This window comes from Geotrypetes seraphini, chromosome 8 (genome assembly GCF_902459505.1).
Source record: "Geotrypetes seraphini chromosome 8, aGeoSer1.1, whole genome shotgun sequence".
In the NCBI taxonomy this organism is placed as follows: Eukaryota; Metazoa; Chordata; class Amphibia; order Gymnophiona; family Dermophiidae; genus Geotrypetes; species Geotrypetes seraphini.
The window spans coordinates 6,580,047-6,605,361 of NC_047091.1; the positions used below are offsets into that span (position 1 = coordinate 6,580,047).

The 25,315-nt window shown below is 40.5% G+C and overlaps 1 protein-coding gene across 10 annotated transcripts in view; it reads right to left on the reverse strand.

Annotated features, from left to right (window-relative positions):
* Positions 1-629: 629 nt before the first annotated feature.
* FGR (FGR proto-oncogene, Src family tyrosine kinase) overlaps positions 630-25,315 on the reverse strand; it is a 146,565-nt gene continuing 121,879 nt past the window's right edge. For all 10 annotated transcript variants that reach the window (XM_033954722.1, XM_033954721.1, XM_033954718.1 and 7 more), the window contains 5 exons: positions 24,109-24,288; positions 22,012-22,088; positions 20,205-20,358; positions 7,674-7,805; positions 630-4,286 (listed from right to left, as the gene is read on the reverse strand). In XM_033954722.1, coding sequence (XP_033810613.1) covers positions 4,078-4,286; positions 7,674-7,805; positions 20,205-20,358; positions 22,012-22,088; positions 24,109-24,288 — 752 coding nt within the window. In that variant the 3' untranslated portion in view covers positions 630-4,077. The remainder of the gene's footprint in view (positions 4,287-7,673; positions 7,806-20,204; positions 20,359-22,011; positions 22,089-24,108; positions 24,289-25,315) is intronic.

Below are 25,315 nucleotides of genomic sequence, written 5' to 3' on the forward strand. Positions count from 1 at the left end.
GTCTCCCTGAACTATAGGGCATTTAAACTCCTCCCTGCCCGAGTCCCTCCCCCTTGATTCAGCAGGGTTGTGCCACCTACCCTAAGGAGGCTTACTCTTAGCTTCTGCGAGCTAGCTCCCCTAGCTGTAAGGTGATGTACTTGTAATACCTGTGAGGGAGTGCATTTCACTATCCCACTCCCTCCCTCCCAGTCCCTAGAGTCACTTTATTTTTTCAATTATATTTTGGTAGTGATTTTTGAAAAATATGTTTTAATACTCGTCTGTAGGAAATTTAGTGGGTTATTTTTCTTAGTATTGTTTACCAGCTAGTTCCATATTTTCTAGCTCTACTGTACCTCATATATTACACTTATAGTCCTATTTTCCTAGAGAATTGGAAATAGGGCAAAGTCATGACTAGCTCAGCTTGAACCTACATAAGATCCTGTGGCAAGCAATGACTGCCTGCTGTTTCTTGCAGATGGCCAAATCCAGTGCTGCTTTTTGTTTTTTCTTTCTAATTAGAGGACCTGTATAGAAAGCACATTTCCAACTCTGGTTAACAATTTACTACCTGTGAGTCCCCTAGGTTCTACTTCCTTAGCTCTTACTGGGAGGTCTTGTAAATAAAACAAAGTCAGTTTCTTGTTAGAAATGTTTATTACTATTTACACTATTGATTTAAAAAAAACACAGCAGAAAAGTGAGATTCCCAAGGTATTCACAGTTGCCACTTCATGTCACAGAAGTCTCTGTCTGGGTATGCAGTAAACTGTGTGGCATAGATAAACATATTGCAGAGGAATTAAAACTTAGATCTGGAAATTAAAAAAAAACTCTGGAAGAACTAATCCACCCTTTAAAATTGCACTCTCGTTACAGACTATTCTCTCCAGAAATGTTGGGCACACACCATTAATATCTGCCTCAGAAGCCATTGCACTACCCGAAATATCTATTACAAGCCACTGGATCACCTTTACACAGCAGTCAGCTCTTGGGATCCATTCCTGTGTAATCCATAGCTAAAAGACAGAAAGCCTTAGTCAATGTACAATCCATCAGACATTCAATGCAAATTTCATCTACCAGACAGCAATTAAAAGCTGCAGATGGTAAATTTTTAGTAGTTCCCCTAATCTATTGGAAAGAGTGTCTTCACATGACATCAGAGTTACTGGGCTTGGAACAGTCCCTGCAGCATAGTTATTATTAGAACTTCAGCAAGGAACAGTAAGAGAGGCAGGATGTGTGATGCTTCTGTCAAAGATCTGCAGGACGCAGCTGCATGAAGAATTACTTTACAGCTAAAGCACAGGGGGAGAACTATCAAAGCGGACTACCATTAAGACCGGTTATTTTACTGTTAACCCCATTTATTAGTAACTAGGTCTAATTGTATAAAATGGGACCTATGGTAAAATAACATGTCTTAAAGCTGATAACTATGCCCCTTAATTTTAAACATTTCCACCTGCCCAGATGAACTTTCTATACAGAATGCTATCTGATATTTAGCAGGCAGTGGGTTTGTTTATTTTCTTTCATTTTTTTACAGGGAATAGAGAGCCAGGGCTGTCACCTTTGGAGAATAGCAATTAAACTCATAATCTAGTTGTTGCAGGCTGCAGGGAATTTGACTCACTGTCCCAAGGCCCCTGTACTGTCATCCAACTTTGAGAAAAGCATTTTACAGAATTACAGCAGACCTGTGTTATCAGTGCATTCCATTTCCAGAGCAGTGCTTATGCTTTAGAAAACAAAGAAAGCTTATGTAATGCTTCCTGGAAATGTATATAACAGATTCTGAAAAAGACAATTTTATGCAATGGGCACAGAGTCCGCAGAGCTGATAAAAACAAAAGGAGTTTTCACCAGCATAAAAAATTATACTTTACATGAAAACACCTAAAAGTGCTCGAAGATATCATCCAGTGTAAAAGTCACTGAAGGAAAAGAGAGAGCCCCAGGCTGATCTTTCCAGGTGTGAAAATAAGACGTCTACTGCTATCTGTTTCTGGAAAGTCCAATGAATTTTTCAGAGCCCATTAGCTGACTGCATTGCTTGTGATCAGAAAAGAGTAAGGGCTTAATAATAGCATCACATCTTAAATCACAATCCATGATTGCAATCTCCACATAAAAACCTAGGGGCTCATTTACTAAGCTGTGGGCAACACTAATGCGCGCTTACTGTGGGGTGCATTCAGATACACACTTCCCATCCGCTAAAATATACTTTTCATTTTTTAGCCTGGGGAGCAGAGACTAGGCAAGCCCAGCTCTAATTAGTGCAGCTATATCTCCACACGTTAACCAATTAGCATGTGGCCATAACTGATGAAATAGAAAATGCAACCTACAGCCTCACTACAGCGCTAGTCACTGTGCAGGCCACATTTTAGGGCCTCCCAATTCCCCTACTCCATTTGGCACTTTATTTGGCGATGCAAATGCCTGGTTTGGGAAATGAGATTTAAAACTGTGCTGCATTTGGACAAATCTGCCCTGCTCCCCTCTGTCTGCAAACAAGGAGGGAAAAGTGAAAAAGACCAACATTCTCACAATACTTAGAATCAGGAAACTTTTACAAACAAGAAGAAAAATGAAGGGTTTTTTTTTTTTTTAAAACAAAGTGCCCCTTTTACAAAACCATGGTAGCGATACTGCTGCAGTAAATGCACCAAAGTCCATTCAATTCCTATGGGCTTCAGTGCATTTAACCACGACAGCATTACCACTGCGGCTTTGTAAAAAGGGCCCTAAGAAAATCTTCCTTAATAGAAAGTATTTGCAGTTCTGCCAACATTAGTCTGTAATCCAACAATCTAACTCTTGACATTTCACTCTCCATAAGATTTAGCATTTTGCTTCAGACCTGGAACAAAACTTGAAAGAGGCAATCAAAACCTGAAAGGTATGAGACACCTGAGGGAAAAACATTTAGAGTAACATTACCCAGGATTAAAACATGATACATGCCAGCGGCTAACAAAAGATGTCCAAGAAGCACCTGGGAAGGGCCAACTTTGTCCTTCTCTTTATGTTTAAAGTGTATAAATAAAGAGGTACTGAAGACCTTGGATAAATACAGAGTGCAACCTCATGAAGTAATTCCTTAACAAATAATAAAAAATAAATTAAAGAATGAATATGAGGAGCAAAGACTAACAGAATAGGAAAAATAGGTTTCAATACAAGTAAATCATTTCTTTTGTATTAAAAATAATAAAACACATCCTTGAATCTGGAATCTAAAGGGAAATTAATGAGCACTTGGTGCCATCTACTGTGGGACTAGTGGCACTGCAGCCAAGGTCAATCTAAACCTGACTACTCTCCTGTTAATCAATCCTTAGCCAAGTCTAAAGGCTTCCTGTTAACTTCAGTTTAGAGTTCATTTTCTCAAACCATCAAGTAGAAATAATTGACTGCCAATCTGTTTCTTCATTCTTTGATGAAATTTGGGCCCTGTATTTTAACTTCCCAAACCATGAAAAGGCCTTTAAATTCAAGATGCATAATTTTTTTTTAATTTTCAAGTTTAATTTGTTTAAAACAGCCCATCTGACCTGCTCCCCCCTCTCAAACAGTTCTTAGTAAAAAGGGTGCAGGTAAGGAATGTAACATCTGAATTCAGCCATAACCTTCTTACTTCTGTTTGCAGAGTTACTAGACAGGGCAAAAGGTGTGCATGCATGGGTGATGAGGGAAATGGGTTGCAGATGCCACTGGAATTCATTCCTAACTATGCTACTCTCCTCTCTTCTTAAGTCTTCAGCCATATTACTGGAGAGATCACCTGATTTTACCTATCTTTCCAGAGCAGATCTGGTCACACCTCAGCACTAATCTTAAAATAGATCCTAGAGAAATCCTCTCACTAGTTGGATACCAAGATCTTCTTCTCATTGTTTACCTCTTCTGGTTCCCTTTCTAAGCACATCTGAGAAGGCCAAGAGTAAGAAAAATACAAATTAAAGAAAGAAAAGAGCCATCTTCCCCAGATAAAAACTCCAGAAAATGCAGGACCATTCCAAATGAGAGGAGATCCAACTGTTCTTCTAGTTGGAAGCAATCAACTAATTTCTGGTTTTACAGGTTCTCGCCAGGTTGATACTGAGGCTCAGTAGCAGTGAAATAGTCCTCCAAGAAGGATTGGAGATACTCAAAGGTAGGTCTCTCTTCTGGCTCTTTCTTCCAGCACTGTAGCATTAGCTCATGCAGGGAGGACGGGCATCCGCTGGGACACTGCATGCGATACCCCCTTTCCACCTGCTCCAACACTTCACGGTTATTCATCCCTGCAAAGAATGCAACATGCATGGAACAGAGCACTTAGAGATTGCGGAATGATGAACATGTAATGGTGTATCTTATGTGAAAGTCGGTTAAAAACACAGTTTGTCATGCATGTGTTCGAGAGAGAGAAGATTCATAAAAAAGGCAAGTGAACAAGGATTTAATCATGTCTATACCAAATCAGAGGATGTAAACAAGAAGTCATTCTTGCAGGTCATGCCATTAGCAGCATGGGGCAAATTCTGTAAGCACCCAAATGTTAGGCACCGTGGTTAAAGCTACAGCCTCAGCACCTTGGGGTTTTGGGTTCACACCCACGCTGCTCCTTGTGACTCTGGGCAAGTCACTTAATCCCCCCATTGCCCCAGGTACATTACATGGATTGTGAGCCAAATGGGACAGACAGGGAAAAATGACTACCTGAATAAATTCATGTAAACCATTCTGAGCTCCTTTGGGAGAACGGTATAGAAAATTGAATAAAAATCTTTCCAATTTTGAGTAATCTGTTGCATGGCGACCCCCGTCAATATTAATATTAACTTATTATTTGCAGAAATCGGACTCTGAACTCTCATTGCTGTACCAAATAATATAGTGTCATAAGAGAGTCCAATATGATTTTCTAATAATTTATTAATTTGGGGCCAAATTAGTTTCCGAAGAGCAATTACACAGGGACAGAAAAAAATTTAATGATCTAACGTCCCAACTTCTAATCTACAATGCCAGCATCTATTGGATCTAGTGTTATCTAACTTTTGTAAACGTGTAGGGGTCCAAAAAACTCGAAGTAACAAAAATAACCACGTTTGACTCATAGATGCTGACCTTGTAGACCTTAATCTCCAAGACCAAAATCGTGGCCATTGAGATGCAGAAATTGTCTGTCCAATCTCAAATACTCCAAATATCCCTAAGGCCAGTCTTCTGGTGGAATTCAGTTTGCCACATATATAAAATGGAAAAGTTGATTGCGTTACAACAAGGAAATTTTCATAACTTTAAAAAAATATGGGGACCATTGATTTCTTATTCTAGTGATCAGACATCTTAAGCACATGAATAGTTTATACTTGGATAGGGATGGGATATATGTATAATATTGTCAATTAAGTATTGATCATTGGGGGGGTATTTATTCTTATTCTATAAGATTATATGATTATAATTTCAAGTGTTTTGTAAAAATTGATTTAATATGTGTATCTTCACTTGATGTACGAGATAAAAATGAATAAAGATTTATAAAAAAAAGAATAAATAAATACATTTTAAAAAATAAATAAATAAATTGGCTGCCATTTAGTGAATCACACTGAGTGGCACCTCTTTTGGAGGTGCCCAATAAATAGGCCAGCTCTAGGCACAACTAAAAGTTATGCGGCCATGCGAGCGCTTAAGCATGCTTAAGAGCAGCAATTCTGTAACAAGGCAATTGTTCTTTCCATTTTGTAAATATGGCACAGCAAGTTCCACCAGAAAGTAGTTAAGTGTACTATAATTTTTCCCAATTCCATGTGGATTTGGGGTGGGGGGGGTTTCTTGGATTTCCATTAAGAATACATAAATGAATGTCATAAGATATTATTTTCAGGTGGTATATATTAGTTATATATGAATTTGGGAGGGGGTGGGGTTAAATCTTATTGGTGTATTATATTGAAGATTTTTCAAATGATATTGTATTATAATTGTTTGATATTTACTGTACACTTGATGTAAGTTATAAAATGAATAAAGAATTTTAAAAAAAAAGAAGCGCCTTGTTACAGAATCACTCTTTCTTGATAGGCGCCTAAGTTTCAATTATTGCTGATTAAAAAGCTTAACGAACGATTAGGTTCTTACCTCTGCTAATCTTCTTTCTTGTAAATCTCCTCTGTAGTCTGAATGGTAGGGTGTTGTGTATCTTATGCAATTAGTAAAATCGACTTCACAGGCTTTATATCCTTAATTTTTGTTTAAAATCTACTAACATTTAAATAATCATGCTTCAATAAATATTCCTTAATATAAGTGCTGTGCTCAGATCCACTAAACCCCAGTGCTCAAAAGTAAAACTTAAGTAGGGGCCGCCAGTCTGGGACCATCATCGCCACAGTCAAGTCCCAGGATAGCCTTTGTCTTTACAATTGCCACCACCAGATAAGAGATTATTTACTTATCTTTAGACGAGGCTGCGTGCCGCTGCTGTAAATGAAAATGTGTAACCAATGTGGTTGCCCAAGAAACTGCTATGCACACCCAAAGGTGGGCAAAACCCGGACCCTGCAGGTATCTTATGCAGCCATAATCTGTAGGGAACTCAAAACAAACTCCAGCCCCTCCCTTAGGGACGAACCCGGGGTGCGTTAGCTCCTGATCTGGGAGCTCCAATCTGACATGCAGGCTGTCCAGGGGCTTACTGCAGCGGCAGGTAACCCCCCCCCCCCCCCCTCTCCAGATGCAGACTTTTTCATAAAAGTCTGTGATCTCCCACCGAAGGATGTCCCCGCATGGTGAATCCACACCACCAGGGCAAGACCCGCGTCAAATACTAAAGTAACACACTAGAATTTTGGAAAAGAAAACACGAACAGAAGAGATCAGCTCTTACAGTATGGCTGTAGGAAACAAAACTGATCTTCAGGGAGCATGTCACAGGAGATGGACCCAGTGGGAGGAGCTGGAGTTTGTTTTAAGTTCCCTACAGATTATGGCCGCATAAGATATACAACACCCTACTGTTCAGACTACAGAGGGATTGTACAAGAATTGAGCTTGTTATTCAATTCAGATACATGCCTCCAAAATAGATGCCTAAGATAAGGTGCTGGTTACAGAATTTGAGCCCATATGTGCAAACAGATTCAATTATGTACATGTTAGGTGTGTTTCATTTTGGGATGGGGGAGGGGTTCATATTGTTTTGTTTCAGAATAGCACATACCAATATAAAATGATACAAAACTGCACATCTCTGGTACATGTTATTCCAGCTGTATACTTAAATGGTCATGGATGAATAGATACAGTTCATGCATGCTCAATTAAATGGCTCTTGCTTTCTAATGCAGATGAGTTTTATTACAGCAATACAATACAGACCATGTATTATTTCAGCAGGATTTCAGTGAACATGGATTCAACAGAGATATCTTGCTTCTGCTTCATGTGTTCATATGTCAAATGTTCCTGTAGATATGCTTACCCCATAGGCTGTTTTGCCTACCAAACATTATTTATTCCCATATATAGCTCTCTCTCCCCCCCTGCCCTACAACACAACACAAAATAACCAAACTCCCTAGAAGTGGTACCTGTTGCTATTCACTTCCTGCACTTTGGGTGGAATGGGTAACCAGGGAACAGCACACACACACACATACAGTAGCATGTACATGTACCTGGATAGGGCACTCTTCCCTTTGTTACAAGTTCTGTTAGAAGAATTCCAAAGGACCAGACATCTGACTTGATGGTGAATTTTCCCTTCAGTGCAGCTTCAGGTGCTGTCCATTTAATTGGGAATTTGGCTCCTGTAGTGAGAGACAGAATGGGAGAAGGGGGTTAGATTAAGTATGGAATTTACAGATCCACAGAATATGGCAATGTCTAGAGTGGTCTATCAGTTTATGTTTATGTTCAAATAATTTTTATTGAGCAAGACACAGAATTATAAAACTCCAAACTATAGCAACTTGCAGATGTATATACTATATATATATTGCCCATCTTTTAAAACAATGACATGTCATTTAGATAACCAACTGAAGGTGATATTCCATCTGTAATGTTCCTCCCCCCAAGTTCCCCCTCCCTTTCCTTTGCTTGACACTCAACACATGCATTCAATGTGAGAGTGCTACTACTTAGACAAGAGGCCTCAAACATTAGGTATTCTGCTGCGTGCTGCTGACAACAAAGTGAACCAAAAAGATTACCAAGTCACTTGAAACTGCTACCCCTTTTGTGACTGAAAGTCTGATACCAAGCATCACTCCATGAATAACATGTTTATCATACTAGATCTCCAAGTCTATAGGGAAGGAGGAGCTGGTGAAATCTACATAAATAGGCCCATTTGATAAATGTCTTCAATCCTTTCTTCAGTGATTTGTTCTCCGAGAGGATTCCAAAAATATAGTCTGAATGTTGGCTATTAAGGCAAATGTGTGACTCCAAAAAGCTGCTATAAATGGCCATGACCAGAACATGTATCCTAATGATGCATTCAGACATCTGCATGTTAAACAAGGCCCTGTTGCAGTGATCTGAAGTAAAGATGCTTTCCAGGATGCAATGTAAAGGTGTAATATAATCTTATTTACAGCAAAGTGATTTCAGCATTCCCAATAAATTCTCGATAAGATCTTCAGGCACTGGAAATCCCAATTCTGTAGCCCAATGATTTGAGATCTGAAAGTATTCAACCAATGATGAGTACTCTTTAAGGTGCATGTAGTTAAATCGCAATGGGACCTGCATCTGAGTACCCAGCACATATGCCAATGATAACAGTTAATGGATCCCCGAGGTCAAGTAGGCCGACTCCAACGTGCTGATATAATGATGCAACTGAAAGTATGCATAAAGGTCGCTGGGCACAAGTTGGAATTCTTCTTTCAGTGTCTGAAGAGTGCCCTTGACCGTTATACTTGGAAAAGATATCTGATGCCTTTCCTCTCCCTTCTCAAGAATGCTAGACTATCGCATCCTGGCAGGAATGCCTCACTGTGATGAATGGGCAGGAATGGAGTGCAGTGCTAGGCAACCAAGTGAAATTTACAGATCTATTTCCAAACCCTTCTTGCTGGTACAAAAAATAAATAGTTCTTTGCCCTTCAAAGAGAGTGGATAAACCCTACAAAAAGCAAACTTTTGTTTCAATGTGTACAATGAGATCATACAATGTTGGTAGATCTTGAGGTGTAGTAATGCCTAGGTAGAGAAGCTTCCCAGGAGCCCATTGCAAGAGGAAGTGCCCAACCCAGTGAGCTCTAACAGAAGGATGCGTAGTTAATGCCATGGACCTCTAGAGGTTCAGTCTCAGACCCATCAAAAAAAAACATATTCTTCAGTCACTTCTATAACCAGACCCAGGGAAGTCTCAGGTGGAGAATGACACAGGGACAAAATTCTCCCCGTTCCCGCAGGAACTCAATTTCTCCATCCTATCTCCTTGAGTTTTGTTGCTGCCCCTATCCCTGAGACTTGTGCAGATGAGGACAGAGCTTGCAGGAATGGAGCAGGGACAGGAAAAGAATTCACTAGGACAGGATGGGAAAATGAATTCCTGCAGGGATGGGGAGAAGTTTGTCCCCGTGACATTCGCTAGTCTCAGGATTTGTTAAAAATCAAAATATTGTCTGCAAAAGCCACTGATGCTTTCCTCCCAAGAGCACATAATAGAGGCTCAAAGGTTATGATAAACAGCAGGGGGGGACAGCTGACACCCCTGGCGTGTTCCCTTCTCAATTGGGAAGGTTTTGGTTCATATTCTGTTAATCACAAGAGCAGCCTTGGGGTCATGATATAAAGCAATAATGGCCACCCAAAACCATCAGTAATGCCTATATAATCTAATCTAAAGTATGAAACAGAATGGTCCAACTTACATTGTCAAACGCTTTAGCTGCCTCCCAACTGATTAGCAAGTGGGGATGTGGTTTTTCTGACTAAACAGTGGCCAATAATAATGAACATTCACTACCGACTGTTTGTCCCGTACGAACTTCACCTGATCTTTCTCCACTAAGCCTGGCAAGTATGATGACAGCCTATCCGCCAAGATTCTAGCAAGCAGCTTTAAATCTACATTTATAAGGGAGGTTGGGCGATAAAAGTCTGCCTGTTCCTGCGGTTTCCCAGGCTTCAAAAGTAAAGTTATCAAGGCTTCATTTGCATATTTGGGAAACCAACCCCCTTCTACTGTTGCACTGAAGAATTTTATCAGGGGCCCCCTCACCTATAGATTTAGTATTTTATAAAATTCAATCCATCCACTCCTGGAGCAGAGTAAAGTCGTAGCTTTTCAATAGCATTCTGTAGTTTTTTGACCTGCAAAGGTTGATTTAAATCTTGGACAGCGGTACTAGGTAGCTTTGGCAGACCCGATCGGTTTAAATAATCTGTGAATAAGTCTAAAGAGAATACAGTGTCCGCCTGATATGTCTTAGCAAAGTAATCTAGGAATTCCTGAGTGATATCTTCTATTTTAGATGCCATTGTGCCGCCTTTGCAGTTGAAGGACAGTATAGGTTGGTGACCCTGCCATGTTTTAACGATGTTAACTAATAGCCTACCAGCTACTTATGGAAGAAGTGCCACTTTTTCATGCGATCATGAAGAATTAAGAGCTGCCTGGGTAAATAAAAAGCGTTTCCTATTTAGCTGACTGGGCCACCCACTATAGCGCTTCTTGGCTTTGACCAAGGTCTTTTCTAAAGTAATAATACCCTTTGCAATTTTTTATTTCTGGATGACACATAAGATATGTTCCCTTGCAACACCGCTTTGCCCACTTCCCAAAATAAAAGCGGCTGTTATTTTTAAATTTATTTGGAAATCGATATGGACCCAAATAAATATGTTGTTAGAAAATCCGGTGGCCTTGACATATGATACTATTTTATTTGGCATGTCAATGAGAGCGAAAAGTCAGATTTCTTCAAATAACAACAAGCTTTTATTTATTTTGACTGGAGTTGCCATTCAACATATTACATTCAATTGGAAAAATCAGAACAGATTAAATTACAGTTTCTGGTGGAGTTCTGAATATCATATATATAAAATGGAAAGAACATTAGCAATACAGAGAGGATATTTTGGTAAATTTCAAGAGGTTTGGGAACCATTAACAGACTTTTGTAATGAGCAATAAACATTTTCCCATAATAAGATAATTGAAATGAGGGGATGGGAATGGGTGGGTGGGATGGTATTTTTTTTAAATATTTTATTAAATCATATAATATATAATGTATAATATAATATATGAATATTTTTGATGTATTAGAGATGGAAAGGGTGGTTAAATTTCATGATTTTCAGATGATATTATAGCAAATCAAGTGATGTTTTACAATTCAAATGTTATTTCCTGTTACACTTGATGTAAGTTATAAAAACGAATAAAAATTTAAAAATCATATGCTTTCAAGTGGACTTCTTGGGTCACCAGGCCGCACAGTGGTATAAATTGATAAATGGATTTATAAATAAAAAACCTAAAAATGGACTTAGGGACATCTGGAGCACTGAGATAAAGCATCAAATTACTGCGTCTCAATGGCCACAAATTTGGTCTTGGAAAATGAGATCTACGGTGTTTGCATCTATGAGACAAATTTGGGTTTTTCTTTTACATAGAGCATTTTGGACCCCAGTTAGATTACAAAAGTTAGATAGCTCTAAGTCTAATAGATGCTGGCATTGTAATCTGGAAGCAGGGACTTTAGATCATTTAATATTCTATTGTCCCTGTATCATGGCATTTTGGAAATCAATTTGGTCTCAAATTAATTGTTTATTAGAAAATCATGTAGCATTATCATATGATACAATAATGTTCGGTATGTCAATGAGAACAAAAAGTCAAATTTCATCAAGCAATAATAAACTTTTATTGATCATGACAGGAGTCGCCATACAACATATTACCAATAATTGGAAAAATTACAGTAGACTTAACTATACCTTCTGGTGGAATTTGTTGTGCCACATTTACAAAATGGAAAGAACAATTGCCATACAAAGAGGGAATTATAATAATTTTAAAAAGATTTGGGGGCCATTGACAAATTATTGCAATGATTAGACACCATTATCCACTGAAAGTACACTTATACATAGGGGGGGAGGGGGAGGTATAAAGTTATATTAAAGGTTTGATCAATAGATAAGAATATATTATTTATATGATATTTTTGATTAAAATATTTGTGGGAAGGGTGGGTGGGGAGGGTATAAATTTATGTTTTTAAGATCATGTTAGAAGAAATACAAGTGATGTTTACAAGGTTTAAATGATGTAATATTGTGTTCTTGATGTAAGATGGAAAAATGAATAAAGAATTTGAAAAAAAAAATCATACAACAGGTTTCCCATTTATCAATCAAATATTTGCTAAAGTCTTTATCATATGAGTAAGATGAAGTCTCCAGTGGGAGTATTGAGAATAATGGGGATCACCCTGTAGATGGATACATATAGGGAAATGGTCTGATATTTCCAAAGGACTAATCTGTGCATGAATCAAGTCCTGAGATAACTTTGTGCTAATAAAGATGTAATCTATTTGGGAAAGAGTCCTGTAAGCCCTGGAAAGAAGGGTATAATCATGTTCACTGGGGTGGAGGAGACGCAAAGGGTCAACTAAATCCAAGGTATGACAAAACACAGGGCCTCCCCTCTCTCTTACCACAAGAGCATAGCACCAGAGGATCTATCTGTCTGAGGGTCCAAGGAGAGATTGAAGTCCCCCACTATTAGGAATGGGCAGTGTCCTAGATAAGGGGTACAGTAAGTATTTCAGTGAAAAAACCAAGAATCATAGACATTTGGGCCATATACTACCAGTAGTGGATATTTAGTTCCTTGAAGTAAGTTTCTTCCCTGTCCCGATTTTGTTAAAATTTTAATCTCACATGGTACATTTTTCTGAACCAGGACTGCTACTCCTCCATGTCTACCATTAGAAGAGGAATGGGTGGGATGATTTTTTGATATATTAATAGAATGTATATTGCATAATATAATATAAATGAATATTTTTGATGTGATAGGGATGGGAGGGGAGGTTAACTTTCATGAATGTCAGTGGATGATAATAATAGTAATACAAGTGATGTTTTTTCAATTCAAATGTCATTTCTTGATACACTTGATGTAAGTTGTAAAATGAATAAAAATTATAAACCAAAAAAAAAAAAAAAGAAGAGGAATGAAAGACCTGGCCCACCCAACTTTGTTGTAACTTTAGAAGTTCACTATTTGATAACTTGTCTCTTAGAGACATGCTATTATTTGGCTTCTGCCTCCTCAATGCAGCTATTATCTTGGCTCTTATTTGGGGAGGTTATACCCCTTACATTCCAAGAAACAAGTTGAGTAGAGTTCACAGTGACACAGTAAGAGACAGAATACATGATGATCCTTCCCTCTTCTTCCCCCAGGACCAATATATAGCAGAGACAGATCAGTTACAATTAGTGCACACTAGTCAGCAGTCCAATTATCCAATACCTCAAACTCAAACTTATACTTAGTGATATTCATCAAATCACATAGCAGATCCACAATCATTCAGCTTATTAACAAGAGCACTTTCCATAAATTTCCCAAACTACTCTCCTGTTCTTCCCATCCTTTACTCATAAGCGATAAAGAGAGGTTAGGTTCTTACCTTGGTAATCTTCTTTCTTGTAGATGAGTCTAGTAGTCCTGAACACTAGGGCCTTGTATCTGAACTAGCAAGTTGCTTGCAGAAAAATATCAATCATGTTTTCAACTTCATCTCCTTCCCAGGGAGCTGCTTCTGCCCCCTCAGTTTGTACAAAAGTAATCTAGTAGCACTGTAATAAAAGACATAACTGGAAGAAGAGACAGGGAAAATCCAACATCACAATAGTGTTCTGCTTTGTAACAAACATAGTAATTAATATTATAGTGCAATCAGTACTAACCATGTACAGAACTCGTACAGAGCTCATATATAACTAGGTATATAGCTACTCATATGCCCTGCCATCAAGCAGAGACTTAATGCAGAACATAAAGTCTGGTTTATTTTTTATATTGTCTCTGTTCCTCTGAGAGACAGAGAAATCTTAAAGCGGAAAGCAGGTGAAGCCCATTCACAGGGCAGGACTACAGGACCACTAGACACATCTACAAGAAAAAAAGATTAGGTTCTTACCTTGATAATCTTTCTTTCTAGTGCAATGTGTCTAAGAACATAAGAAGTTGCCTCCGCTGGGTCAGACCAGGGGTCCATCGCGCCACAGCAGTCCGCTCCCTCGGCGGCCCATCAGGTCCATGACCTGTAAGTGATCCTTTGTCTAAAACCTTTCAATCCCCATTATTCTTCTATCTATACCCTTTCATAATCCTATCTCTACCTCTATCTCTATCTATATCTAGTGGTCCTGAATGCTAGGGATGTGCCAAAGCACTCTCCAGAATCTAGGGTGGGCCCGCAGAGCCTACCTTCAAAACGGATGACCCGAAAGCGTTATTGTTCCTGGCTGCTACGTCCACCCTAGAGAACCTCATAAAGGTTATGAAGGGTAGACCATGTAGCCGCTCCACAAATCTCCTCAAGTGAAACAACACTAGTCTCCGCCCAAGAAGCAGCAACCACTCTAGCAGAGTGCGCTTCAAAGCGATTTGGGGCTGTTTACCATAGCCCACATACACAGAGGAAATGGCCATTTTAATCCATCTCGAAATCAAGGCATTAGACGCTGGCCTCCCTTTCTTGGCAGGACTGGTCAGAACAAAAAAGTGATCCAAAAGGCGAAATTCATTGGTAACTTTGAGGTATCGAAGAAGCCCTCACTTGACATCCAGCAAATGCAACACTTTATCCCTTTTCTTAGGTCCCATAGGGTGAAAAGCGGGCAAACAGACTTCCAGAATGACATGGCTGAGACTACTTTGGGTACCCTGATTTCCTCCCATGGTTTTCAATATCACCTTTATGCTGATGACTCCCAGATCTACCTCTCTACACCAGATATCGCTACAGGAGTTCAGGCCTGCCTTATAAACATTGCCGCTTGGATATCTCACCGCCATCTAAAACTGAATATGGCTAAAACCGATCTCCTTATCTTTCTTTCTCAACACACCTCCCCCCTCCAGCCCTTCTCTATTTCTGTGGATAACACTCTCCTCCCTGTCTTGCCAGCTCACAACCTCAGGGTGATCTTCAACTCCTTTTCTGCCCAGATTCAACAAATCTCTAAAACCTGTTACGTCCCAAAATGGTGTCAAGGACAGACACTTGACGTAGAGCTCTTCCTTAACTCCGGTCTTATAAGCCTGCTTTCTCTTACCTGAACTTTTCTAACGGGCAAAGTTTCTTCTTCAGGTTGTTTGTAACCGCAATTGAAATGGGGAAGCAGGAGCTGCCCGGCCAAATCCTCCAAAAATCTGATACAGACGACGATAGACGGGAGATTTCTGCACCAAGTGAAGGAAGCACTTCCGACCTCAGGAGGCATATCAAATTCTATGGTGAGCCTTAGTTTTAATCAGGTTTCTCTTAGCCTAATCCAGAGGCAGGCTCCTCTCCAACCCGGAAGAGAGTGCCCTGCGGAGAGAGAGGCAATACAGTTTGCCCAAGAAGAAAGGCAACTGTTAAACTCTGGAGGAGCAGTGGGTGGAGAGTTGATGGAGGAGAAGGATCCCACTGGAGCCCTGACATTGGCACTCACCACAGAGGCTGGAGAGACCTCATCTTCCATGGGTAGAAATGAACATTTTGGAGAGCTGGTTAAACCTGCCGTTGTCAATATTGACAAAATGTGGAGAGCTATTGAAGTCATGGACTTCAAAAAGGCAGTACCTATAGTAAGATCTGTGCTTCTATCAGCTTTCAGGTAAATACCCATGGTGAAATGTTGCAAAAACAAAATGAGAGTTTAAAGACATGAAGAACAGATTAAACAAATTAAAACTCTAGAAGTGGAGATTGTTAAAGAAAGAGCCTTTATTCAGAAAAAAATTGGAGTATATGGAGAATAAACAGAGAAGGAATAATCTGAGACTGTTAAATTTTCCTAAATCCCCAAAAGTACCAGCAGTCAAAATGGTTAGGAGATATTTGAAAGAGACTGTTAATACCAACGGAAAGTCTAGACCTAGGCGTTACTAGACCTGGTACTCACCAACGGAGACAGCGTATCGGATGTTTCGGTAGGTGATACGCTGGCCTCCAGCGACCATAACATGGTTTGGTTCAACCTTCGGAAGGGTTTCTCCAGATCGACCACAACAACAAAGGTCCTCAATTTTCGGGGCACTGACTTCAAACGCATGGGAGACTTCGTCCATCGGGCACTGCAAGACCATGCCGAAACCAATAATGTAGAGGCTATGTGGGCAAACCTGAAATCTACCCTACATGAAGCAATAAATCGCTATATAAAAACAATAAGCAAACGACGGAGGAATAACAGACCCCCGTGGTTCACTACAGAAATCTCGGACCTCGTTAAGAAAAAGAAAAAAGCATTTGTTTCCTACAAACACTCAGGAAGATGAGCAGTAAAAGAAGACTATCTGGCCAAGTCCAAAGCTGTCAAAACGGCAGTCAGAGAGGCCAAGCTTCGAATAGAAGAGAATCTAGCAAAGGACATTAAGAAAGGGGATAAAACCTTCTTCAGGTACATCAGTGATAGGAAAAGAAACACAAATGGGATAGTACGCCTTAGGAAAGCAGACAGGACTTATGCAGAATCAGATTCCGATAAAGCCGAACTACTAAACGAATACTTCTGCTCAGTCTTTACCTGCGAGGCGCCAGGGTCCGGTCCACAGTTGCAAGCAAGGCATAGCTCAGATGACCCGTTCTGGAATTTCGAATTTACACCCAGCAGCGTCTACTGCGAACTATCAAGACTCAAAGTGAACAAAGCCATGGGACTGGACAATCTACACCCCAGGGTGCTTAGAGAGCTGTGTGATGTCCTGGCGGAGCCATTGTCTGTGCTCTTCAATCTTTCCTTGAAGGCGGGAAGAGTCCCCTTGGACTGGAAAACAGCCAATGTAATCCCACTCCACAAAAAGGGCTGCAGGACAGAGGCTGAGAATTACAGACCGGTGAGTCTCACATCCATAGTGAGTAAACTCATGGAAACACTAATTAAGCATAAATTAGATACGATCCTGGACGAGAAGAATCTACGGGATCCCCGCCAACATGGATTTACCAAGGGCAGGTCCTGCCAATCCAATCTAATTAGTTTCTTTGACTGGATAACAAGGAAACTGGATGTGGATGAGTCCCTAGATGTCGTTTACTTGGACTTTAGTAAAGCTTTTGATAGCGTTCCGCACCGCAGACTATTGAACAAGATGAAATCAATGGGACTGGGAGAGACATTAACTACATGGGTCGGTGATTGGCTAAACGGTAGACTTTAGAGAGTGGTGGTGAATGGTGCCCCTTCAAAAACGTCAGAGGTGATCAGTGGAGTGCCTCAGGGCTCGGTCTTGGGCCCGATCCTCTTCAACATATTTGTGGGAGATCTGACTCAGGGGCTTCAGGGTAAAATCACATTATTCGCCGATGACGCCAAACTATGCAACATAGTAAGTGAGAACACTTTACCAGACAGTATGACGCAGGACCTACTTCTATTGGAACACTGGTCCTCGACTTGGCAGCTAAACTTCAATGCTAGAAAATGTAAGGTCATGCACCTCGGCAGCAGGAATCCATGCAAAACTTACACACTAAATGGTGAAACCTTAGTTAGGACCAAGGCGGAACGTGATTTGGGGGCAATCATTAGCGAAGACATGAAGACTGCCAATCAAGTGGAGAAGGCTTCATCAAAGGCAAGACAAATGATGGGTTGTATCCGAAGAAGCTTTATCAGCCGGAAGCCCGAAGTTATAATGCCGTTGTACAGATCCATGGTGAGGCCTCATCTGGAATATTGTGTACAATTCTGGAGGCTACATTACCAAAAAGATGTGCTGAGAGTTGAGTCGGTTCAAAGAATGGCCACCAGGATGGTCTCGGGACTCAAAGACCTCCCGTATGAAGAAAGGCTGAATAAATTGCAGCTATATTCACTCGAAGAACGTAGAGAGAGAGGAGACATGATAGAGACATTTAAATATATCACCGGCCGTATTGAGGTGGAGGATGATATCTTCTTTTTTAAAGATCCCTCGGCCACAAAAGGACATCCGCTGAAAATCAGGGGTGGGAAATTTCATGGCGACACCAGGAAGTTCTTCTTCACCGAAAGGGTGGTCGATCGTTGGAATGAACTTCCACTTCAGGTGATTCAGGCCAGCAGCGTGCCGGATTTTAAGAGGAAATGGGATACACATGTGGGATCTCTAGGGGGGTAAATTCAAGGGGGTAGGGTTGTTGGAGTGGGCAGACTTGATGGGCTGTGGCCCTTTTCTGCCGTCATTTTCTATGTTTCTATGAACCGGTGCTGAGGGGGGTAGATGCAGAAGATGAAAATCCCCCCAAAAACCCCCGGGGAGGAAACATGATCCCCGGCTGCCTGAAGGTAAGCCTTGCACAAGGCCAAAACAAAATCTGGGGAAAACCCCCTGATGGCACAGCAGCACTCACTCCCAAAGCAGGAGACCCAGCAGAAACCTGTCCCTGTCTCTCTAGTACAGGGGGAAGGTAACCTGAGGCTGCAGACAAGATGGAGGAGCTTCCTGCCAAAAACAGTGCAAAACCCGCTGAAATAACCTCCCCCGAGGTCTGCAGCGGCAAAGAGGCCTGAACCGTCCCAGCCGCTAAAGCAGGCAAGCCAACAGCAGTGGTAAGGGAGTCCCCAGCACTATTGGCAGTAAGGAAAACCTCTTTTCCCTGACTGTTGTGGCCAGGGGAAGCCTGGGCTTCACCACTGCCTACTGCAGACCTGGTGGTGAACATGCGAGGGGGAACCCTTTGCGGTGGCCACGCCGGCCACATCGACCTAGCGTCAAGAACACAATGAGCACTTTTTCCATTTAAAAGTACTCATTGCAAAAACCGCTACAAAGCAAAACCCCAAAGTGCCAGTTAGCAATTAGTCAATATACCTCAATTGAAGGCTTCCCTTCAGACCGGCACTGTCTCAGGACTTTTTTTTTTTTTTGCAATATAACTTTAAAATCTACAATTGAACAGACCCCACTGGCTCTCAAAGCCTTGCTGTCATCGGTGGCCAGGTTTACAACTGAGGCACCTCTACAGAAAAAATATGGGGAGATGGGGGAAATGGGGGGAGGAACTCGATCCATCGAGTGTGGCACCCCCGAAAGGGTCCCCCAACCTCAATCCAGCACCACAATCTGAGACAAGAAGGCCAATTTAAACAAAATCCAACAACCCTATACGAAACAAAGGAAGACTGCACAGGCTTACCACCACTACCTGCTGGAGACTGAGAGCAGACTGGTTGTACTTGGAACTGCACAGTCCACTTGTACTACAGCCAAAAGTTTGTGTCTCAGTCTCCACCTGCTGGTCATCGTGAGCTATTGCCTATCAGTTGCTGTGCCGGTCTGGAGAGACGATTAAAGAAGGGTTAGTTTTTAAAGCAACAGATCTAGAGGGTAAACTAACCTTTCTGTATTCAGTGCATCATAGTGTGAGTCTGACTTGGAGGCATTCGGTCATTACCCCTGAGATGGAAGCTTCTGTCACTCGCTCATCAGAATAACATAAATACCAACACCTTATCTTACTAAAATAGAAATCCTCCTCAGTTTAGAAGGCAGGGTACACTTAGAGGTAGGGTGGGATAGGGCTGAAAAAGGTTTAAATTAAAGTGACTGCTCCAGGCTTGGGGGGGATGGCATGTAGCAAAGGAATTTCCACCCCCTTAAGCCTAACATCATGTTTAATCCACTGGCTGGCTAAGAGCTGCTGCAGCTGATGCAAAGCACAGGAACATCCATCCTATCACTCCTTTTCCATCTCAGGGAGGAAGTGCTCCTGCTGACTGGGCATAGCCCCACACCTTAATTAGGTATAATTAAGGTTTCATCAGTGAGATTATAAATGAATGTCTTCAGTCAGAATCCCTCTCCAATCAAACCGAGGGGTTCCTACACTATGGAAATTTGGGGAATCTTATAAAATATTTACACCAACAGCAGCCCCTTGCAATACTACCAAAGCAAAGACTGGCACCTCCTTACCTAGAAAGAGTTGGTATGGTGGAGCCAGAAGACAAGACTTTACCTTGCCGTGCAGTGTACTCATTGTCTTCAATAAGCCGTGCAAGTCCAAAGTCTGCAATCTTACACACAAGGTTATCACCCACTAGGATGTTAGCAGCACGCAAGTCCCGGTGGATGTAATTCATCCTTTCAATGTAGGCCATACCTGCTGCAATCTATACACAGGAGAGCAGAGTAAGCAACTGACATTAACTACAGGACACACAAGAGAAATCTGACACCCCTCCTCCAAGATACTTTAAGTGAATTCTCAGAAATTCTGGCAGGAGGATAAGAAGCAATCTTTATCACATCCATATATAGGAAAATGTAGAATATTCTCCCAGGATCCTCCTAACTTATCTCTGAACTACTGACATTAATGGTGAGGCACCATGTTCTATCCATTTCCCAACCATTTGTCTCTGACTAAATACATATTCTCTTACTGACAGAGTAGAAAAAAATATCAACAATTTTACCTACAAGACTTTAAATCTGTATTAAAAACATTTTTAAAGTTTGGAGGAATGATAGTATTTAATAGAATATATGGATTAGAATTTTCAAAATGTATGAAATTATTTGTAATGAATATATATATTTGTATTATATAAATGTATATTTACTTTCTTCCTTCAAAAAAAATGTTAAACACTAAAGTACTTTCTAATAAAATAAAGCTATGCTAAAACTCAGAAATAATTTTAAACAGCCAGATTTAAAAATAGTGGCCAGTTGGTGCTTCATAATCAAATATTCATCAACTAACATAGAATCTCTAACAACAGGGGAAAGCTGTAAGCAGGTATCACCAACAGCTATATCAGGGAAACAAACAACATGATTAGCCGAGGATTTTCTCACCCACAATATGAGTCTTGCCCACATTTAAAACCTCCTTTCTTACTGTTTAGAGTCCATTTTTTTCATTTGATTTTGACAGTGATTTGTGTAGAACCCTATTTTTACTGTCACACTACTGTCCTACGCGCGTCCTGTGGTGGAGCAGGAAGGCTTCCCTCTGACATGGGAGGAAGCTCCTCTCACGTCAGAGTGAAAGCTTCCAGCTCCGCTGCGGGACACACGTAGGAGCCACTACCCACGGCTTTGTACAGAGAAACAACAGCAGCTGGGAGAAGGAGGGAGCAGGCCAGAAAGTAAACACCCGCCAGAGGGAGGCATATACTTGGGGAACAGAATGGAGGGAGGGAGGGACACTGAAGATAGAACAGGACCTTCGTTTGTAAGTACGAGTCCGATGTAAGTCGGATGTTCATAAAATGGGGACTGCCAGTATTTGAGAGGAAGTTCATGTTTTCACTTGCGAAATTAGCACCTGACAAATACTAAAAATCAACAAATGCAAGAAAGAAGCATCAGTCCTTATTTTTTAATCCCCACATCACACTCTCTACTCTTCTCAAGCTAATCTTAAGGTCATCCTAGTCAAAATAAGACTAGACCTCTCTCAGACCATGACATTTTGCTGTTGGCCCCATCTTTCTGGAACTGTGTCTATCTACCTTTGTTTGAAAACTGCAAGTGAAGTTCAAAGCTGCTCTTAAAACTTAACTTTTTGGTCAAGTTTTCCCTGATTTGAATTCATTAGTGTGATACACTGTGCTTTGGGGTTGAAGGCTTTGTCCACACATTCTCTCACTTAGCCCTCTTTTCTATCTTTCTTTTTTTCTTAAATCTCTTCTCCACAGTCTTAGTCCTCAGTGGTGACACTGGCTATTTACATTTCCTTGATGTTCATGACCAAAAGACAGTCTGTCAAACAATTAGTACACACATACATAAAATCCCCATCCTTGGCTTAATACCTGAGCTGCCATGTCCACCAGCTGTGGCAACTTAAGAAATCTTCCATCTCCATCTTTCAGGAAATCCAGAAGACTCCCTGCAGTGAACGTGTGTAACAGGGAGGAAGGAAGAAGCACACGAGTAATATCATTAGTGTATTAGATTTCTAGTTGACAGTCTACTTCATTTACATACTTCAATTAAAATGAATAAAACCATTCAGCCCTCTCTTTATCATTGTGGTTTTTATATTACTCCTAATGTAGTACTGAAGTTCAAAAGTTATTTTTTAAAGTTCTTTCTATTTAATCTCTGCATTAACTTGTCCCCAAGCCCACCCCTAACCTAGCTAGTTAAGGGATGGCTATTTAGCAGTACTATTCAGCAGGCACTAACTGGTTAAATGCTGCTGGTGGTCAGCTTGCTTTGTCCTCGGTCACTAGTGCTCAACAGAATCAACATGTACAAATGCTTTTGCATGGACCACTCCCACTTTGTGAAATGGTCTGGCTAAAATTATTCTAGCAGAACTGGGTTTTAATTTTTTTTTCAAAGCCATTTTTTAACTTGCCATTCAATTTACAGGTTGAGGAGGAGCATAACAAGATGTAATACGACTTTTTATCTATAATGTTTAGGAATGTGTGAGTTAGGTCTATGCTAGCTAACGATAACAGTGTTCTTTTTTTATTAATTATTTTTAATATTTGTATTGCAAACCACCTTAATTTCCCCCCCCCCCCCCACACACCTTTTACACAGCTGCATTAGGGTTTTTATTTATCATCAGCCACGGTGGTATTAGCTCAGACGCTCATAGAATTCCGATGAGCGTTGGAACTAATACCGCTGCGGCCTAACATAGCTTTGTAAAAGGAGGGGGGGGGGTAATAAACCCTGCTCAATTAAATCCTTTTGAATATCAACCCTGAAGTGAGATATGCACGGTGGAACTTCAGCTCAAGATAGTAGTGAAATGATTTTTGAACTTTCATGAAATCAGGAAGAAGCAACCTGCACTGCATGGCAGATACAACCAACACCTTGCTGGGCAGATTCTCTGCTGTCATCTACTATGTATACGCTACTGTTATACAGGCCTTTACCAGAACACTATATAAACATCACACAGACTCATGTGAAGGATGTGACTACAGAACAATGAGAGGGCTGCAGATATGTTTTTAATCATACCCATTCTCTTTGGTTTTAAAAATATTGCATATTTCATTCCAAGAAGTTATGAAAATATACAATTTACCACAAGAATGGGAGAAAACTTAAGAATAAGACTCAAACAGCAAAACCAAAAATCAAGCAAATGGTTATTTTGAGGAATATGGATTTGTATTTCACTTTTTCCTGTTCCCGGAAGGCTTACAATCGAAGAGGCCCTTTAACTAAACTGTGCTAAGCACTAACATGTGCTTACCACATGTAAAAAAGCACTACCTCAGGACATGCTCAGGTGTCCCATGGTATTTTTTGTATGTGTATCCGCTACCCACATGCTATAAATTTTTTAGCGTGTCTGGGCACTGAGGGAGCTCTTATCACCTAGAAAATAAGTATAGTTAAAGGCATAATCCACTAAAAGTCTTGCACTAATGGGAAAATTAATGCATGGAAACTGCTTCAGTGCACGGGAAATCCATGTGCTAGACACAGCGCATGCCATTTTTTAGTGTAGCTTAGTAAAAGGGCTCCTAAGTTTGTACTCGAGGCAATAACTTCTCCAAGATCACAAGGAGCATCAATGAAATTTGAATCCTGGCTTCCCTGATTTGCTGCCCACTGTGTATAGTGACTACAGTTTATAGATTATTTCAAATTTGCTGTACTAACTTAGCTGATATGAAGAACCAGGCGGTGTACACTCTAAAAAGGACACATGAAAAGTACTACAATATATGGATATGACAATAATAACACTCAATTGACAGAGAGGAGATGGGGGAAGAAAAATAATACTGAATTTTGAAACTAACCCCAGTATCCTTGATGTGAAAGAGAGACAGCATTTCATCCTTCTGCTTTTTCACACCTTTTTTTTTTTTTTTTTTAATTATGCTTCATACACTGATGGGCTGGGCCAGGTTAATTTGTCTCATACCAACCTTCACTCATGAACTCTGTGACAATGTATATGGGCTCCTCAGAAACCACAGCATAGAGCTGCACCAGCTTGTCATGCCGAAGTCTCTTCATGATCTGTGCTTCCTCTAGAAAAGCCTCTGGAGACATGGTACCTGGCTTCAGAGTCTTCACAGCTACCTTGGTGGTGCCATTCCACGTCCCTATGCACATAGAACACCATCAATCTTTGAAGTATTATACTGGTTACCCAAATCTATTCTACCAAACTTTAGCTCCTTATAGTCATTCAACTGAAACTGCTAATGCCTGCCCTAGCAAATCCCAAACCCTCAAAATCATCTAACGGAGACCACACAAAAAAACATTTTACCAACTTGCAATGTAATTTGAGCTTAGCCCATCCAAACTTCTTTAACTATAACTAACCCCTCAAAATCATCCAAAATTAACCAAACAAGCCTCACCCAAACTCAAACATTCAAAGTAAATGAACAGAGACCACTCAAACTTTCTCTAGCAAAACTCAGCCCCTCAAAGTCATCCTAACAAGCTTTACCAAAGCCCATTAAGCCTGTCTAAACAAAATGTAAGTCCCTCCTAACACCTATCCAACTGAGACCACTCAATTACCATAAGTAGTTAAAAAATTCAGTCTTTAAGGTATGACCAATTGAGGCATCAATAACTGTACTTCCAAACTCTGCATCTCCCTCCAGAATCTATAAAGATTGCCAAAAGTTAGGTGCCAAAAACTGAGTGCAGATCTCAAATCCGCATGCAAAATATTTAATGTTGATGAAATCATTTAATTATTGGAGTTAACAAGCACAAATTTGGCTGCATGCTATTCTATAATACTGGGTGCCTAAACTGGTTTGCGCACTACTCAAAACAAGGCATGGTCATGGGATGGGTGTGGGCAGGGACATTCACAAAATTTAGGCGCAGTGTTACAGAATACCAAGAATCTACACTCAACTTGTGCACCAGGATTTACACCAGGTTTCAGCAGGAATAAGACTTTGCACCCAAAGTTAAGTGCAGGGATCTGCACTAGGCACAGTTCTATAAAGGGCACTCATCCCAGAGCACTCTTTATAGAATAGTGATGAGCATGGATTGTTCATAGCACCTAATTTTCAGCGTCATTTACTGAATCTGGCCCTTTATGATTTGCTTTGTCTAGCAAAACACACCATATTAAATGCCTCTACTTTTGTCTTTTCA